The sequence below is a fragment of the Piliocolobus tephrosceles genome, chromosome 14, assembly GCF_002776525.5.
Source record: "Piliocolobus tephrosceles isolate RC106 chromosome 14, ASM277652v3, whole genome shotgun sequence".
NCBI classification, from domain to species: domain Eukaryota; kingdom Metazoa; phylum Chordata; class Mammalia; order Primates; family Cercopithecidae; genus Piliocolobus; species Piliocolobus tephrosceles.
In genome coordinates this window covers 64204095-64224093 of record NC_045447.1, presented here as the reverse complement: position 1 = coordinate 64224093, position 19999 = coordinate 64204095, and the positions used below count along the sequence as shown (strand labels likewise).

At 34.7% G+C, this 19999-nt stretch overlaps 1 protein-coding gene across 1 annotated transcript in view; it reads left to right on the top strand.

Annotated features, from left to right (window-relative positions):
- CCDC171 (coiled-coil domain containing 171) overlaps positions 1-19999 on the top strand; it is a 288764-nt gene that overhangs the window by 139205 nt on the left and 129560 nt on the right. The window contains exons 12-16 of the mRNA XM_026453886.1: positions 5494-5600; positions 7375-7464; positions 8490-8690; positions 11582-11749; positions 13314-13502. Of these exons, the coding sequence (XP_026309671.1) occupies positions 5494-5600; positions 7375-7464; positions 8490-8690; positions 11582-11749; positions 13314-13502 (755 nt within the window). The remainder of the gene's footprint in view (positions 1-5493; positions 5601-7374; positions 7465-8489; positions 8691-11581; positions 11750-13313; positions 13503-19999) is intronic.

The following is a 19999-nucleotide window of genomic DNA, read 5'->3' as shown; positions in this document are numbered from 1 at the left end:
TTTTTTTCTGTAGAACTATAGATTACTAAAATAATGATGCCAGCTTGAAAAACAACAATTTATGAAAAATTATTTAGTTTTTGAGATTGTCTAAAACGAAATGTGTAAATAGAGGGCTTGGAACTTTTTTTCTACTCCACCTCCCCCTGTGGGCTACTAATTCAAGAAAAGACTTGCCAAAGTACAGCCAGAGTTGAAACCTACTTAAAAGTGAGAGGGAGAGATCGAAATAGGGTGTGGTGAAAGTATAGGCTGGCACCTATGTATAGAGAAATAGAAGTATAGACAGAGGGAGAGGGAACCTCAGGATTTTGAGTTGATGTTATTCAAGTATAAAGTGTTGCTGATATATTCTGTTCTTCATTTGGAATTTGACTTTTGAAAAGCTAATTATGATCACTGTTCAAATCTTTTCTGCTACTCTTTGTGAGTTTTTACACCTTTCTTTGATAGGATAGCTTTTATAGTTCATTGTTTTTTGGGCTATACTGTAGCGATTAGAATATTATTAGCGTAAGTCAAATCACTCAATAAGGTCCTTGGTTTAGGGTGACCCTTTTTTTTTTGTAAGCATTTTGTCAGGTTAAGGGACCAGTGTTTCTTTTTATAATAAATTTGGGTGGGACATTGTCTTAGTTCCTTTTGTGCTGCTATAACGAATACCTGAGACTAGATGATTAATAAAGAAAGGAGATTTATTTCTTACAGTTCCGGAGGCTGGGAAATCCAAGATGGAGGGGCCAACATCTGGTGAGGGCCCTTATGCTATATCATCTCATGGTAGAAGATGAAAGGGCAAGAGAGAGCAAGAGTTGGGGAGAACTCACTTTTGTAACAAACCTACTTCTAAGATAATAAACCCATTCCTGCGATGACATTAATTCATTCATGAGGGTAAAGCTCTCATAACCCAGTAACCTCTCAAAGATTCCACTTCTCAACACTGCATTGGGGATTACATTTCCAACACTTTGGAGGACGTGTTCAAACCATAGCAGCTGGAGGCTGAGCAAGATGGCTGAATAGAAGCGTCCAGTGATCATCACCCCCACAGGAACACCAAATTTAACAGTTATCTAGGCAAAAAAAAGTACCTTCATAAGAACCAAAAATCAGATGAGCAGTCACAGTACCTGTTTTAAACTTCATATCACTGAAAGAGGCATGGAAGAGGGTTGAAAGACAGTTTTGAATTGCTGATACCACCCCTCTTCCATGCCTCAGCAGCAGCTATGTGGTGGGGGGAGTCTGTGCCCTTGGGGGAGGGAGAGCACGGTGATTGTGGGACTTTGCATTGAAGCTCCGTGCTGCCCTGTCACAGTGGAAAGCAACACTGAGAATAAGCCAGTGCTCATGGAGGGGGCATGTAGACTAGCCCTAGCTAGTCTAGAGGGGAACTGTCCATCCTAGCAGTTGGAATTTGAGCTCTGGTAAGCCTTGCCACTGTGGACTGAAGTGCTCAGGGGTCCTAAATAAACTTGAAAGACAATCTAGGCCACAAGGACTACAACTCCTAGGCAAGTCCTAGTGCTGTGCTGGGCTCAAAGCCAGTGGACTTAGAGGGCATGTGACCTAGTGAGACACCAGCAGGGGCAGCAAAGGGAGTGCTTGTGGTACCCCACCTCCAACTTCAGGCAGCACAGCTCACAGCTCTGAAAGAGACCCCTTCTTTCTGCTTAACAGGTGAGGGAAGAGAAAAGAGAACCTTTTCTTGCAGCTTGGATACCAACTTAGCCACAGAAGGATAGGGTACAAGGCAGAGTCCTGAGACTCATTCCAGGCCTTAGCTCCCAGATCGCATTTCTAGACACACCCTGGGCCAGAAAGGAACCCACTGCCTTGAAGTGAAGGACCCAGTCCTGGCAGGATTCATCACCTACTGACTAAAGAACCCCTGGGGCCTGAATAATCAGCAGCAGTACCCATGTAGTACACACGTGGACCTTTGGTGAGACTCTGAGATCTGCTGGTTTGAAGTGTGGCCCAGCACATTTACAGCTCTGGTGGCTATGGCAAGAGATTCTTTCTGCTTGAGAACAGCAGAGAGAAGAACAAAGGGGGCTTTGTCTTGCAGCTGATTTAGCTTGGCCACAGGGTGGTAGAGCACCAAGTAGGTTCTTGGGCTCCCTGATTCCAGGCCTTGGCTCTTCGATGGCATTTCTGGACCTGCCCTTGGCCAAAGGAGAGTCTGTTGCCCTGAAGGATGATTCCCAGACCTGGCAGCATTTACCACAAGCTGACTGAAAGAGCTCTTGGACCTTGAGTGGGCGTTGACAGTAGCCTGGAAGTACTCCTTATGGGTCTGTGGCAGTGGTGGCCAGGAGGAGAGACTCCTCTGCTATGGAAATGAGAGGGAAGAGTGGAAAGGACTTTGTCTTGTGCCAGTTCAGCCTCAGTAGAATAGAGTGCCAGGTAGATCGCTAAGGTTTCCAACTCCAGGCCCTGGCTTCTGTACAGCATCTCTGGATCTTCCCAGGACCTGGGGGAGCTTGCTGTCTTGAGGAGAAGGACATGAGCCTGGCTGGCTTCACTATCTGCTTATTGTAGAGCCCTAGGGCCTTGAGCAAACATAGGCAGTCGCCAGATAATGGTTACAGCAGGTCTTGGGTGATACTCAGTGCTGTGCTGGCTTCAGGTTTGACCTAGTGCAGTCCTAATGGTAGTGGCCACAGGAGTGCTTGTGTCACTTCTCCCCCAGTTTTAGATGGTTCAGCACAGAGAGACTCTGTTTGGGAGAAAGTAAGAGAAGACAAGAGTCTTACATAGTAATCTAGAGAATTCTTCTGGATTTTATCAAGTCCACAAAGGTGGTGCCTCTGAGTCTGCAAGAGCCACAGTGTTACTGGGCTTGGGGTGCCCCCTAATGCAGATATAGCTGCAGTGACCAAAAACTTAGATCACAACACCTAAAGCCCTTTAAATACCTCGAAAGCCTCTCAAGAAGGACAGGTACTAATAAGTCCAGACTGCATAGACTAAAGTAAATAACTAACTCATTAATGCCCAGACACTGAAGAACATCCACAAGCATCAAAACCATCCCAGAAAACATGACTTCAACAAACAAACTAAATAAGGGACCAGAGACCAACCCTGGAGATACAGAGACGTATGACCATTCAGATAATTAATTCAAAACAACGGTTTTGAGGAAACTCAAAGAAATTTAATATAACACAGAGAAGTAATTCAGAATCCTATCAGATAAATTTAACAAAGAGATTGAAATAAAAAGAATCAAGCAGAAATTGTGGAGTTGAAAAATGCAGTTGACATGATGAAGAACATGTCAAAGTGTCTTAATAGTAGAATTGATTAAGCGAAAGAAATAAAGAGCTTAAAGATAGGTATTCAAAAATACACAGTCAGAGGAGACAAAAGAAAACAGAATAAAAAAGAATGAAGCACCCCTACAGGATTTAGAAAATAGTCTCAAAAGGGTAAATCTAAGAGTTATTGGCCTTCAAGAGGAGGGAGGGAAGGAGGAAGGGAGGGAAAGAAGGGTGGGGGAGAGAGAGAGTTTATTCAAATGGATAACAGATAACTTTCCAAAGCTAGAGAAGTGTATCAATATTCAAGTATAAGAAGGTTATAGAACACCAAGCTGATTTAACCCAAAGAAGACTACCTCAAGGCATTTAATAATCTAGCCATAGCAGACCTAAAGCTTGCTTTGTACTTCAACTAAACTTTATTATATAAACATTTTCAGGAAAGAAAACTATTTTATGTAGAATATAAGAATGTTCATAGGTCAGTAAGGAGAGGGCATTTTGTCCCATTACTCTTCAGCACTCATATTAAGATGATTTTATTCTTCTGAATTTCTAAGAAGAAGTTTTCTCCCTTATTGTAAAAACGCAGATTTCCCGAGTGTCCTTGAATAATTTATTCATGGTCTGCTTGTATAGTAGCAAAAGAAAAGAATTATACATTACATTTTTTTTATCTTGTGCAAGAGAGGAATTTAAAAAAATATATTTGGTAAGACCTTTAATAAAATTTTTAATGAGTTGTCTTTCCAACTCATAGTCATTACAAAGACTACTGTCTTCTCTATTATCATGACTCAGAACACTGTATTTCTTTTCCTAGCTGTCATATGTGTTGTTTCCACATTACTTTTGGTCTTTAAGTTAAATATTCCTCTTCTGTTAAAGAAAAACCAAGTTGTACCCATATGTAAGTTGGTACTTAAATTACCCCTTGATAAATGTCATAAATATATTAATAACATTTTCTCCAAGATTTAAACATGAGGTATCACCAGTACTCTGAGCTGAATGAAGTTGCTCTATCATTAAGAAAATTTCCCCTTTCTTCCTTTATTACTGCCTTCCCCTACTTCTCCATAAGTTTTAATAATAGAATATTTGAAGAATGGATAAATGATGTCATATAATTTTTTATCTAGTATCTTTCTCTTATTAAACCCTAAATTCTATAAAGACAGAGGCTATACCTTTCTTGTTTATCTTTGTATGCTTAATGCCTAAGATTGGTATGTAGTAGGAATTCAGTAAATTAGTTGAATGAATGAATAGTAGGACATAAAATATGAATGCTGCTCTTAGAAACTGGCTTTGTTGAAAATCCATTTCTTGCATATTTAAATATTTATATTACAAAATACAATGAGGAGAAATAACAAGAAAAGAATATTTTCAATATGAGTATTTTAAAACTGAATTTGCTACTTGCTTTTTAACACTTAAAGAATAGTCCAATCAGTAATCAATTTAAAGTAGTTTTTGAAACTCAACTTTTTGGATTAATACTTGGAGCTACATTTGATCATGTGATCTTTATTAGCTCAACTAATGTAATTTATGGCCCAACTAAATTAAAGTAGTTTGAAGGCATAATATGGAAATACTCATACTTTTACCATGAGTATCAGTTTTAAGGGTTTTAATTGAAACATGATGTAGACTATGTAGATAATAGCATTTTTATTGTTTATTTCAAATTGTAACTTGAGAATTTTAAGGATTGAAGAATATTTCCAAGTATAACAGAAAATTATATACTCCTGGGTTCAGAAATTATTATTTAAGCAAAATAGTGCAGTGTAAAAAGCCTGACTAATCAGAAACACAAGGACCACAGTAAGTGTACATAACTCCCCCAAACAGTGGTAGTGTAGACTGTTCATTTAATTAAAGGTACGTACAAACACTGCAGTTACTTAGGAGACATGATAAAAACAAACAAACAAACAAAAAAAAAACACTAACTACCATGTGGGTCTTGATAAGGTAGAAAGTAGTCATAAATTTAAATTTGATATATTATGAACTTTAATATGGCCGCTTGTTTAGAAAGGCTATTAGTACTTGGCCATACAGCAGTATACTTGGAGAATAAAATTCTACTCAAGGTTTCATAATGTCTTTTTGGCTCTATCTAATTGTAGTATCTCTGTTACTATTTGCCTAAGTTTTGTCCCTTTGTGACTTTAAGGGTATATTTTCATCCTATATTTTTCTCTAGGCATCCACAAGGACAAAGATAAACCTCCTAGCTTCTCTGTTGTCCTTGAGACGTTGAGGCGTACCTTGACAGATTACCAGAACAAGCTGGAAGATGCATCTAATGAGGTAACACTTGCATTGTTTGGCTGCACACATATAGCCTTCGGCCTGTACCAGTACGTATTCCTTGCTTGTTACAAAGGTCAAAAAGATTGGGAATGTTGAACTGACAGCTTCACAGATACAAAAAATAATAAATTATCTTTCACTGTTCTTTCTTTAAGTGTGGCCTAAAGTCATGTCTCACTTATGTTTTTGTAACTCTTCAGTCACACTATTATTTTCAAAATTATAAAGACTCTATCACTTCTTGATCTTCATAATTTATCTGTTTTAATGAAAACACTATGCAAGTAGTTTAAGTTAATATGTACTGTATTTAAATGTTAATGTGTTTTTACAACGTTTGGTATAGCTACTGGAAATTTAGGTTTTGTCAGTGTTTTAGGTTAAGATTTCTACAAACTGTGGAAGTCTTAATAAAAAAGAGAGAAATTAGTTTTCATTCTCTAAAGGGAGTAAAGTGTTGTTAGAAGTTTTTAAAAAACAAATATCTGTTTGATGTAGCCTGGGAGCTTTTAGTTTGCTGATTGAAAAAGCTCATGCTTCTATTTATCATCTCATTTGTATTGTTTAATGTGTGGGTTGATAATTTTCTTGGGTATTAAAATGTTTTATGAATTTGTGCTTTAAAAATTGAAGAGTTTGTCTAGTTACATCTTGTCAAATTAGCATATGAAGTAATTACATTAAATACAATTAGTTAGCAAAGCAACAAACAGATTGTTAGAGTCAAAGACAAGTCACGTAGCATGGAATTTGGAGTTTATCCTTGTGTTTATCTCTTTCTTTCATATAATATAAATGCCACAAAACGGTTACATTTCACATTTCAGATGCGGCTTATTTTATTTTAGCTTGCTAAGGTGAACAAAGAAGGAAAAGTGAGTCTTCTTAATACCCTCGGTAATTGTTCAAAAGGCATAAAAGAAAATGACCATCGAAATAATTAAATTTCTATGAAGAACAAATATTATGAAGTCTTTCCCAGTGAGACAAGACAACCTGTATTGTTAGTAGTTTATGAAACTCTTCTGAGGCCTAGGTCTGGAAGCTGCAGGGTAACTAGGAACATATTACCCACAGCGAATTGTTATTTGGGAGGATGAATGTCACATGATCCTCAGCACAGTTGAAAAGTCGACTCAGCAGGCTTTGGCTTAGTAATGCGCTTTGTTGTGAACCAGTGCCAGAGACAGCAGTGGGGAGACCAAGGGGGTGGCTGCAAAGAAAGCAAAAAGAGCAGTCTGACAGAAAGAAGAATGAACTGTCAAAGAAAATAAATCACAAGCGGTGCAGGACCAACTGATGACCTGCCACAAGCCTTCCCAGTAGGACTGCATGTGACCGACCCTGAAGTTGTCATATGGAGTGAGAGACCAGTGAATACCCTTATGATGTATAGAAAGAACAGTCTTCTGCTCTGTTCTCTTTTCTTTACTTGTAGATGCCCCTGCTTCTGGCATTTTGGTCCAGTAGGATTTTAAGAATAAAGTTGTATTTGTTTACAACAAGAATGAAATCCTTTATCTGAATGTGTGGTAAAAATACAGTAACATCAGTGATATTTTAAGCTTGAATGCTTTCTTTTCTTTTTAGCTACGTGAACTTGTGACAGAAGCTATATAGTATTTAACCAAAAGAAATAATTTTTTGAAGACTCTTAATTACTATTGAAAAATTTTTATTTAAGTAATTGCATAAAAAGCACTTAAAGATTAACTTTTGAGGTACTCTCCTTGAAAAATGTAAAAAAATTACTTACATTTTCTTTCATCAGCTAAACAGCATGAACGATGCTAGGGAAAAGGCATGTAATGAACTTGATTCTACGAAACAGAAGATAGACTCTCACACTAAAAATATAAAGGTATTATTTAGAATAACGTTTACCTTTTGTATTAAGAAACAAATATAGTTATCTAGGGAATATTTTAAAGTAGAGATATTGAGGTACCTGAAAATATATATTTGTATTTTTTAAAGTATGTATGGATAGAATTTTAATTTTTTCTTGTTGATTAAGAGTAACAAGAATGGTTTTTTCATTTAAAAAATTAAAACTTGATTGGAAATTGTTTTGGTTAAAGGAAAATTTGTTTCCCAGATTCAATAATAATACCTTATGAGATTCAAATAATTATTTAAGATGAAATGTCCAGCCTTAGGTACATATTAAACGTATTTTACATAAGCACATCCGTATTTGGAGTCAGTTTTCATCATTTTACGGTGGAGCCATTGTTTTCAGTACATCGTGTCTGTTAATGGGCTGAGACCACACCTGGCTAAGGCCCAGGACTATATTTTACTTTCTGTGCTGGTTTTATGTACTACATCTTTGCAAAATTATACTGAGTCAGCTCTCAGAAGTTTCTCAGTATTGCTGGAATTTTATTTTGTTGTTTCATGTTGGGTTTGTCATGGACACACTTCAATAGAATTTGTTAAGTTTAAGGAATAAACAGTTCAGCAGAACTTTGTGCCACATATTTGAGATTTCTATAAGTGGTTGGGATGTCATTGGAAAGTAAATGTGCTTATATTAAATGTAAGATATTTATTTTAAAATACTTAAAAAATTTTGAACTACAACATTGTTTTAAAAAAATAGGTTGAAAGGAAACTGCCTTGAAAGAACTTTCTGGAATAAGTCATCATATTAACATTTTATATAAATGTTTAAACATAACAAATGTTCTAATTTTTGAGCTAAGATATTATATTTAGAAAATACATTCAGTAAAATATTTTAATGTAAACAGATGCTTTCCTGCCTTTGTGATTCTTTCATTGTAAAGCTTTGAAAATTTTCAATATGTATTTTATACTAGTGTCCCCTCACCCCTTGTTGGCTGGCCTTTCTACAATCTCTTTATTTGGTATCTATGACAGGAACTTCAGGATAAACTGGCTGATGTCAATAAAGAGTTAAGCCATTTACGCACTAAATGTGCAGACCGAGAGGCTTTAATAAGCACTTTAAAAGTGGAACTACAAAATGTACTGCACTGTTGGGAGAAAGAAAAGGCTCAAGCAGCCCAGTCTGAAAGTGAACTGCAGAAGCTTTCCCAGGCTTTCCATAAGGATGCTGAGGTATTACCTGAGACTCAATGACTGTCAGGAAAGGCCTTTCACTAATTTCAGTGTTATACATCAAGTGACTATTTTTACTTGTATTTAATTAAGAAATTGTTCTGAGCAGAGTATTTTGAAATGTTCGTGACAGCTGCAAAATCACTCTCTTCATTACTCTTGTGTAATTCTCTCTTGTGAGAGAAGTACTATAACTTGCACAACTAATTTTCTTGATTATCATTTGTACAACTCTCGTTTTTGACTTTTAGAACATTGTAACTCAAGTAACTATGCTCCTAACAGTCCTTTCAAGGTTTGCCTGTTTGCCAATGACAAAATTATTTTTTATTTCAGTAGCTTGGTAGATTGATATGGTGGAAAGAATAAGTATTTTATAATCAGATAGACCTGAACTTGGATCCTGATACTTCTGTTTATAAATGGTTTGGCTGTGGACAAGCTATACAACTTAGCCTCTCCACATCTTAGTTTTCTTATTTATTTTTTTTCTTTTTTGAGACAAAGTCTTGCTCTGTCGCCCAGGCTGGAGTGCAGTGGCGTAATCTGGGCTCATTGCATCCTCCACCGCCCAGGTTCAAGTGATTCTCCTGCCTCAGCCTCCTAAGTAGCTGGGATTACAGGTGTCCACCACCGTGCCCAGCTAATTTTTGTATTTTTAGTAGAGATGGGGTTTCACCATGTTGGTCAGGCTGTTCTGGAACTCCTGACCTCAGTTGATCCGCCCACCTCGGCCTCCCCTCCTAAAGTACTGGGATTACAGGCCTGAGCCACTGTGCCCGGCCTAGTTTCTTTATTTGTAAAACAGTAATAGTATCTACTTTAACAGATAGCCTCCTTACTCTGTATGATTATAGGATGTTAATAAAATTTAGAAAAATAAAAGTCCCATAAAATTAAAACTTTTCATTTAGACCCCCTGGAGAGTTGCCTATCCCTTTGTGTTTATTAATGGTGTAGAAAAATATTATGGCACAAATTTCATATTTCGTATGAGCCTGTGTAAATGGAATTATCTTCTAGTTCTTTTTACCCTATGGATTATAGAGCTAGTCTAGCTAGTGGAACTGGTTTATCTAAGTCGTCCTGCATATTGAGTTCATTACTCCAACAAATATGAACATGAATGCCAAGAGAGTAAAAAGGAAACATTCTTTCCACTCTTTTTACAGTCTGGGATTTAAATTGTGTCCACATGAAGGGGTTGGAATTGCTCTACACATCAGATAATGATTAAAGTAAAGGAAACTAGAAGCCTGACTGTATTGTAAAGTCAGCATGTCTACAGCACTGTGGTTGGGTTCAACATGTGTGAATTGATTTTGGATTTTGGAGTCTCTTTTCATGCCAAATGGATGATTATCATGCTTGGTTTATCACAGCCCAAGCAAAAAGGACATAATAGCGACACAATGAATTATCCTTAAGGATGAACTTCCTTGAGAACGAATGTGGTCAGTAGGAGGAAGATTTTTATGTATTTGTTAAGTTATATTTAATAAGACTTTAAAACATTTTGACCTAGTTAAAAAATGCAAAAGTCATCATTAACTGCTTATGAAAAGGCATAGCATATTTGTGAAAAAATCTGATTTCTTAAATTTGTTGTTGTAACTACATTTTCAAATTTTTTGTTTTTTAAATTATTGTTTTTGGAAAAAAAAGTAAGGTGGCATATATAGTGAACTAAAGATTTATATTTTGATATTTGTAAGAATATTCTCTATAATTTCTAATTATAAAACTTTTGCATATGCTATATTCAGTTTTTAAAAAATGTATAATAGACTTTCTAAATTTTCTTTTTAAATTTGTCCCTTTTAAAAGTTTTCTTCCTGCTGATCTATTAAAAAATCTTGAGGGAACTTTTTTATCTACATAAAATAAAAATAATCATTTTGCAGCTTCACAGTTACCTTGTCTTTGAGTTCCATGCTTTGGGACTTTACAGATGAAACACCTTATAAAGAGAGCTATTTGACATTATAGTAGATAAACCCTCCTCATGTGTTCAAATGTGATCTACTTTATATGAATTCTGCAGCATAGTGTTTCTAAGTCATTCAGCAATGGATAGTTTAATTACTGAAGTGGTAATACAATTTTAAAGGACTTTTAAAAAACATATTTCTAATTGGACGTTTTCAAAAGTATGCCTTAAGCAGCTATATCCATTTTTTTTTGCTGTTACTTTATAATATTTAAACACCTACAAATGCCCAGTGTGCCAAATACTATATGAACTTATAAGTGGGGAAAACAAATGAGCCCATCTTCCATATCTTTCATATCACTATCTGCTTTGCCTAAGGGGCTTGGGATAGATTTCCTATAAGTAGTAAGTAAACTGGAATCTCTGGGGGAAGAAGAAAGCTGAGTAATTGTGTCCATGTAAAGTACAGATATTGGTATAACTTTTTTTCATCAGAGTTGAATAACACTATTTTTTTCTGTATTGTTTTTTGACAAGTAGTATCTATTTTGGCAAATGTAAATATTAAATTATAGAATTACTATACTGAGTTACAGTTAGATAGACTTATAAACAATGAGTCCAATCCAGACACTTCGTGTGATAGCTAAGGAAACTTAGGCCTGAACAGGTGTTTACTCAAATCACAACCTCATCAGTAGCAGAGCTGGGAATGAATCTTGGTCTTCTGGCTTCTAGACTCAGATTTTGATTTTGAATACCAAGTGTAAGCAGTTCCAAATGTTTTATCTGGTGCTTAGTTTTGAATATAAAAAAGTCATTAAAATATTCTGAGACTTGAGTATTATAATTTCCTTTTCAGGTTTTTGAAATTAACTCTTCACCATTTGTATTATGTATTTTACTTCTTACAATGTTTATATACAGCAAATAATTTTTCTTTTTTTTTTTCCTGCAGGAGAAGCTAACCTTTCTTCACACCTTGTATCAGCACTTGGTAGCAGGCTGTGTGCTCATAAAACAACCAGAAGGCATGCTGGATAAATTCTCTTGGTCTGAGCTTTGTGCAGTCTTACAGGAGAATGTTGATGCCCTGATTGCAGACCTCAACAGGGCTAATGAGAAGGTAACTGTCCTCAGGCACCAGATACCTCTATTAAATTCAGTGACATTTGTCCACATCACAGTATCATTAAGAGGGGCTGACATTCATCTTATTTCAAAAAGAATTTGGATGTTAATAATTCAATACCATTAATTATGGCTTGTCTACAACTCAGTTTGATGCCATTGCTGTGGGCATGTAAATGTGACTGAAGTCTGTATGAAGTCTCTAAGCTCCACTTTCTGTGCAGGACATGCTAATACTACTAGCCAGTATTAGCCACAGGGACCTAATTAAAAGAAAATAAATTAATCTTACTGATGAAGCAATTCAAAGAACTTAGTCATTTACATTAATAAACCAACTCTTTATGTTAGCATAAAATAGAAACAGGATACAGTTATTCAAAAACATGATCTTAAAATTCTTTACTTAGGAAATATAAGATGTTATTTTTAAAAGCACTTAAACATTTTAAATTATATGCTTATGATTTGCTTCTCGAAATACAACAAAGTGTGTATTAGAAAACTCGTTCCGTGCTTTAGAATGCAAAAAGTGTATTTTATAGGAGAATATAGTAGACCTTTATGGTAACATTACTATCTCACAAGTCCAGGAAATCAGTCTCCAGCAAATATTTAAAAACCTGCTTTTGGTTATAGAAAATTACAGTGGCTTAGCAGATCAACATATACCACCATTGAAGACATTGGTTCTTATCCTGGGTCTATTGAACGTGGTCAGTACTGTGTTTATGTGGTTTAGTTTCCAGGTCTTAGTTGCAATGACATTTGCTCTTAAGGAACAAGAAGAGAAAAACTGTCCTGTAAGTTAAAAAAAATTCTGTTGAAGTAATAAAACAGCATATTGACCTAATTTCAGGGTGATTTTTTTTATTATTGAGCATTTTATCTTGGTCCTATTGACAAACACAACCATAGACACTGAGATGTAGGGCTAAGAAATGAGGGAATAAATTGTGAGAGGCACAGATGCTCTTCATGATTGTGAATGTGTACATAATGGATTTGAAAATTAAAGATAATTAAAATGAATGTATTTTAACCCTATGAGATGGTATTATATTTTTAATAGTTTTCATTGTTTCAAAACATCCTTAATAGTCATACATTTTAGAAAATGATGATTTTCTTTCCAGTGTTTGAATATGAAACAAAAAATGGTTAGAACATTCTGCTTTATTTTATGCAAACTGCTTGCGGATTTTTAAATCTTTACTTTCTTTCCCACTGAGATATTTGAATAGCTTGAGCCTTGGTTCCAGAAGTAACAGTATCTTTCTCAATGTCAATCAAATTAATTATAGAATAAGTAACTTCATGAGAAAGAGAAGATGAAAAATTTGCCATCTAAGTATACAAATAACACAATTTTCTGCTAATGTATGACAGTTTACCCTGCTATTTTCTTTTTTAAAATTTATTTACATTCTATGTTAAAATTTTTATATGATCTTAAGGAATAAAATATAGTAGGGCATTTTGGGTGTTTTATTAGGGGAGACGACACAAAGAAATAGCTTGTGAGCACATTTCCTTCTCTGTTGCATCTCCCCATATAGATAAGCCATCTAGAGTATATCTGTAAAAACAAGTCTGACACGATGAGAGAGCTTCAGCAGACTCAGGAAGACACCTTTACCAAAGTGGCAGAACAGATCAAAGCCCAAGAGAGCTGCTGGCACAAACAAAAGAAGGAACTAGAGCTGCAGTATTCTGAACTCCTCCTGGAGGTGCAGAAGAGGGCACAGGTATGCTACCTTTACAAAGGGCTTTAAAAAATGGGTTACTCAGTGTAACCATTAGAAACGTTTTTTTTTTTCCAGTAGCAATGTTAAATCGGTTTAAACTTCTTAAGAACTTCATAGAACTTGTTTAGATGCACATATATATGTTTAGATACACACACATACGTGTGTGTGTATGGGTATGTATATTAAGGATTGTCTTTCATGTAAGTTTGGAAATATGTGGGTTTCTGATTAAAATATCCCAAAATGCATTGATCAGTTAATTAAATGCTAAAATTATATTTCCTTTATTTATTTTTAAAATAAAAGATTAAAGTATTTGGTAATATATTGTCAGTTTTAGTGTAAGTATTCCTTTATCCAGTTTACTCTATTTGTGGAGGTTCCTATGTGAACCATCATTTAAATTTATTTGGGTTAAAATCTCTTATGCCTACTGACATTATATAAGAACTGGCGTTATCGTTGTAGGCCGTGTAGCAAAAGTAATTCACTATGAGTTGTATTATGTATTATATCTTGATTGAGAGTAGAAGTTATGGGTTGTTAACATAACCATGTATTTTTCTACACAAATTATCATCAATATTATTTATATTGTTAACTGTCATCTTCACGTAATCAGGAATAACATCATGATAGGGTATAATTTTTTGTCATTGAATTTATTAATAGGTCACTTTTGTTCCTGTTAGGATACTTATGAACCAGAAGGTTGTATATTCTTCCCATGGTTGATTCAGTATTTAGCCTCTTTATTTGATCCATTCATGCTTGGCAAGTCTAATTAAAAATAACCAAGCTATATAAATATATATACATACACATATATAAATACAATTATTATTATTATTATTATTATTATTATTATTATTATATTAAATCAGGCCATTCTGCATCCCCAGATTTAAAGGTCCTGTATGAACTTATGCCTTTCTATATGAATTTGAATGAATCAACAAATGTACCATCTAAAAGTAGTAATTTTTTCATTGTATACAGACTACTATATTATATGCTCTGCATTTTCTAGTATTGAAGTAAAAGACCTAAATAATTTATTTTAATTTTGTAGAGGTAGCACTGATATATAGTGATATGCACAGATCTTAAGTGTATAATTTGATGTTTTTAAAAAGTATTTATTTGATATGTAATATTTGTACAGATTTATGGGGTACATGTGATATTTTAATACATGCATAGAATGTGTAATGCTCAAGCCAGAATAAGATATCTATCACCTTGAGCATTTATCATTTCTTTGTGTTGGGAGCGTTTCAAATTTTCTCTTCTTGCTATTGTGAAATATACAATATATTGTTGTTAATAAAGTCACCTTACTGTGCTTTTGAACACTAGACCTTATTCCTTCTAACTGTATAATTGTACCCTTTAACCTACCTCTCTCCATCCCTTTCCTCCCCCAACACACCCTTCCTAGACTGTGGTAACTACAATTTGATGTTTTGACCAACGTAAACACCCATGTGATCATGACCCCATTTAAGACTTCAAACATTTTCATTACCCTAGAATGTTCTCGTGTTCTTTCTTCCAGTCAGTTTTATGCCTCATAGGCAACCATTGTTCTGATGCCTGTCATCGTAGATTAGTTTTCACCTGTTCTTGAATTTCATGTAAGTGGAATCATTCAGTAGTCTGGTGTTTGACTACTTTCACTCAGTATTAATGTTCTGAGCATAATGTCATTTATGTTGTTGTATGTATCAGTACTTCATTCTTCTTTATGGTCACATAGCATTCCATTTTATCACAGCACCCCTATTTGATGGATTGTGTGTTGATGGATATTTAATTGTTTCTGTTTTTTAGATATTGTAGATAAAATTGCCACAAACATTATTGTACAAGTCTTTTGTTAACATATGGTTTTATTTCTCTTGGTTAATTACTAAAGTGCAGTTGCCAGGTCATAGGATATATGTGTATTCATAAGAAACTGTCAAAAGTTTCTAAAAAAAGCTTGTGTCATGTTTTATTTCCACCAGCAAAATATGTAAGTTTCCATTGTTCTACATCCTCTGCAGCGCTTAGTATTGTCAGTCTTTTAAATTTTAGTCAATATAGTGGTTTTAAAATGGTGTTTCATTGTGGTTTAAAGTAACATTTTTTTTGGTGATTCATGATGCTGAGCACCTTTCATATACTTATTGGCTATTCACATATCTTCATTTGTAAAGTGTCTCTTCTACTGTTTTCTCATGTAAAAAATAGAGATATTTGTGTTTTTATTATTGATTTCTAAGCATTCTTTATATATCCTGGATGCATATCCTTTGCCATGTATATGCATCGCAATATTTTCTCTGAATCTCTTGCTTCCCTTTTCAGTTGTTTCTTTTGATGATCATATAAGTTTTAAAATTGTGATGAAGTCCAACTTATAAATCTTTTTCTCTTTTGGCTATTTATTTGTATATGTGAAATGATTTTTCCTTACCTCAAGGTTGGGAAGATAATCTCTTGTTTCTTCTAGAAGTTTCATAGTTTTAGCTTTGACCTCTAAGTTTGTGATTCTTCTCAAATTAATTTTTGTGTGTGATGTTGGGTAGAGTTTCATTTTTCCCTCTTCATTTATTGTTCCCACATCACTTGTTCAGCACTTTCCTAGATGAATAGCCTTGGTACCTTTGTGAAAAAACATTTGGCCATACTTAGAAACCACAGACGTGTCCATCTATATAGTTTTGCCCTCTCCAGAATGTCATATAAATGGAATCATACAGTATATAGCCTTTTGGGTCTGGTTACTTTTACTTAGCAAAATATATTTGAGATTCAGTCACATTGTTGCATGTATCAGTAGTGCATTCCTTTTTACTGCTGAATAATGTCCCATTGTATGGCTGTAAAATTTTATCCAAATACTTGCTGATGGGCCTTTGGATTGCTTTTTTTTTTTGGCAATTTTAAGTAAAGATGCTTTAAACATCCATGAAAAGGTTTTTGTGTGATCATAAATTTTCATTTCTCTTGGGTAAATACTTACGAGTTTGATTTCCAGATTATATGGTAAGTGTATATTCATATGGTTATATGGTAAGTGTAACTTAAGCAACTATTAAATTGTTTTTCAAAGTGACTGTATCATTTTGCATTCTCACTAGCAATGTAAGAGATTTCCAGTTGCTCTGCACTTGTGCCAGCGTATGGCTTCATCATTTTTTTCTTTTGAATTGTATCCATTATAATAAGTGCGTAGTGCCATGTCATTGTGATTTTGATTTACATTTTCCCTACTGCCTAGTAAATTAATCATTTATTTATGTATTTATTTGCTATTTGTATATCTTTTCTGGTGAATTATCTTTTCAGATATTTTGCTCAGTTTTTAATTGGATTGTGTGTTTTCTTATCGTCAAAGTTTGAGAGTTATTTACATATCGCAGGTTCAAGTCATTTGTCAGATATGTGATTTGTAAATATTTCCTACTGTTCTGTTAGCAGTACTTTTGCAAAGCAAATGTTTCAAATTTTGATGACCCACTTACCAGTTTTTTTTATGGATTATACTTTTGATGTTACATGTAAGAACTCTTTGACTAAGATTATAGGCACCAAGATTTTCTCCATTTTTTTTCTATATGTTTTGTAGTTTTAGGTTTTACATCTAGGTCTATGATCAATTTTGAGTTAGTTTCTGTAAAGGTTTGAGATATGGATTAAGGTCAGTTTTTTTTTTTTTTTTTTGCATATTCATGTCCATTCCAGTACCATTTATTGAAATCACTGTCCTTTATTGAATTGCCCTTGTACTTTTATCAAAAATCAGTTCACTGTTTGTGTCAATCTACTTCTAGACTTTCTTGTCTATTCCAGTTATTTATGTGTCTAATTCTTTTTTTTTCAATACTATACTGATCTAATCACTCTAACCTTTTACTAAGTCTTAAAATCAGGTAGTGTGAGTCTTCCAACTTCTTTTTTCATCAATGTCCTGAACTGTTTGAAATCTACAAGAAGGCATAGCAATTCACTTTTTTCTCTTTTCAAAAATAAAATAAAATAAAATAAATTGGCGTATATTCTGTATTGTTTACCTACATATTTGCATTTTTATCAAATATAATTGAATATACTGCAGCAATTTATTTTGGTATTGTATTTGATAAGCTGTTATTATAATACATATTATAGGACCTGTAAATTTTATTTTAGGAAATTTTATGATTGATTCTATATTTTTTACCCCCAAAACTGCAATGCAAATAAAAAAATTTCATTTTACATTACTTAATACATTTTCAAAAATTACGTTGATAAGGACACGAGGGGGAAAATAACCCTAATTGTTATATAGGATTGTGAGTTATAGAGGATGTTTGGTGTCATGAGCATAACCCTCAGTACGTTCCATCTGCTGGGAAATAAATAACTTATTCTTAGAGTCTTATGTTTAATGTTTGGCCATTGTAAAGAAGTGATTAGTAAAAGACACTAAATTAAAGTAAAAAACAATATTTGGATTTGATTGATTTTATATGAAAAAATGTAATAGATGTTAGAAAAGTAGTATTTGTAAGAATCCAATATTTCTAAGACTTTTCTAATGTCTAAGCTTTAAAACAATTAGTGTAAATGCTACTAGAAAAATGAAATTTGCAGAGAACGCAGCCTGGTTTTACTATCACAGCATGTTTTTAGCATTGGGTAAAGTTTGCTAGCCCCATGTTGGGTAGTTCTTGAATTTAAATACATTGGAGCCATCATGTAAATATATCTCAAGTGTCTATGCCTACTAAAGTATCTGGGCCCAGTGCCACATACCATTCCATTTACTAACTTTGCTTTTGTAATCTTAGTATTTATGTTCTTGTTTCTTTTCTATTTGAAAAAGATAGTTATTGGAACAAGAACTTCCTTTCTAGAAGTAAAGTTTTTTTACTGTCAAGTAAGAGTTACCCTTGATGTAATGTTTATTGTAAACACTTTAGATTTATTTGACATTTTAGTAAAAATCAAGTGAGTTTAGAATGGAGAACAAAACTCAGGGAAATTCAAGTTCATCATGCTATGTTGCATTTTATTCCTCTTTTACCATGGTATTGAGAGTGTATTTGGCAAGAAACCCAGGTGAGTCATAAAGTGTTAGTAGGTGTTGAAACTTTTTCTTCATAATTGAACTCCAAGAATATTCAGAGATAAAGTGGAGCTTATTGATATTGTTGGAGGTGATAATTAATGAAGGTATACATGCCAGCCTGCAATGATTCAGAGAGTTAGATATAATCACGTGTACGCTATGTTCTGATAGACTGTGAGTCCATGGGAATGGATACCTCTAATGAAATTTTGAAAGATACTTCTGACTACTTTCCAATGATTGCTTTAGAAATTGTTTTTGTTAATTATAATATTAGCAGTTGAATTTGCATGGTGCTTGATATAATTTTCAGTGCTTTTGCATATTTTGCACGTCTTTCCTTTTTTTTTTTTTTGAGACAGAGTCTTGCCCGGTGACCCAGGCTGGAGTGCAATGGCACTGATCTCGGCTCACTGCAACTTCTGCCTCCTGAATTCAGACGATTCTCCAGCCTCAGCCTCCTGAGTAGCTGGGATTACAAGCACCCACCATCACGCCCAGCTAATTTTTGTATTTTCAGTAGAGATGGGGTTTCACCATGTTGGGCAGGATGGTCTCGATCTCCTGACCTTGTGATCCTCCCGCCTTGGCCTCCCAAAGTGCTGGGATTACAGGCATGAGCCACCACGCCTGGCCGCATGTCTTTTCTTATGTAAGCCCCACCACAGGCATATGAGATAGGTCATTTAAGTATCATTTCTATTTTACAAGAGAGGAATCTAAGGTTCAGACAACTGATACTACTTACTTGTGTGGTAAGGAAGTTCTAGGGACAGGATGCGAATAAATATAACCGTATGTAAAATGTCTAGCCCATTGCTTGGCATTTAGAAATTACAAAGTGAATGTTATGGACTGTTTTAGTACCTTATTACCATCCTTATCTTCTAGTCCCTTTTGCATTATATTCTAATACTGCTTCTTTTAGAAAGATAATGCTATTTTTATATATAAAGCAGTGTCTGTAAATAGGTGTAATGACACCTGAGTTTCATATTTATGGAACTCATATTCCTTTTTTTTTCTTTTTTTTAAAAGCTAGTATCTCACTACATTGCCCAGGCTAGAGGGCAGTCATGCGATCATAGCTCACTGCAGCCTTAACCTCCCTGGCTTAAGAGATCCCCCCACCTCAGCTTCCCAAGTACTTGGGACCACAGGGCACGCCACCATGCTCTGCTAATTTTTGTATTTTTTTTTACTAGAGATGGGGTTTTGCCCTGTTGTCCAGGCTGGCCTTGAACTCCTGGGCTCAAGCAGTACACCTGCTTTGACTTCCCAAAGTGTTGGGATTACAGGTGTGAGCCACGGTGCCCGGCTCATATTTCTCTTTCTTTCTTTCTTTCCTTCCTTCCTTCCTTCCTTCCTTCCTTCCTTCCTTCCTTCCTTC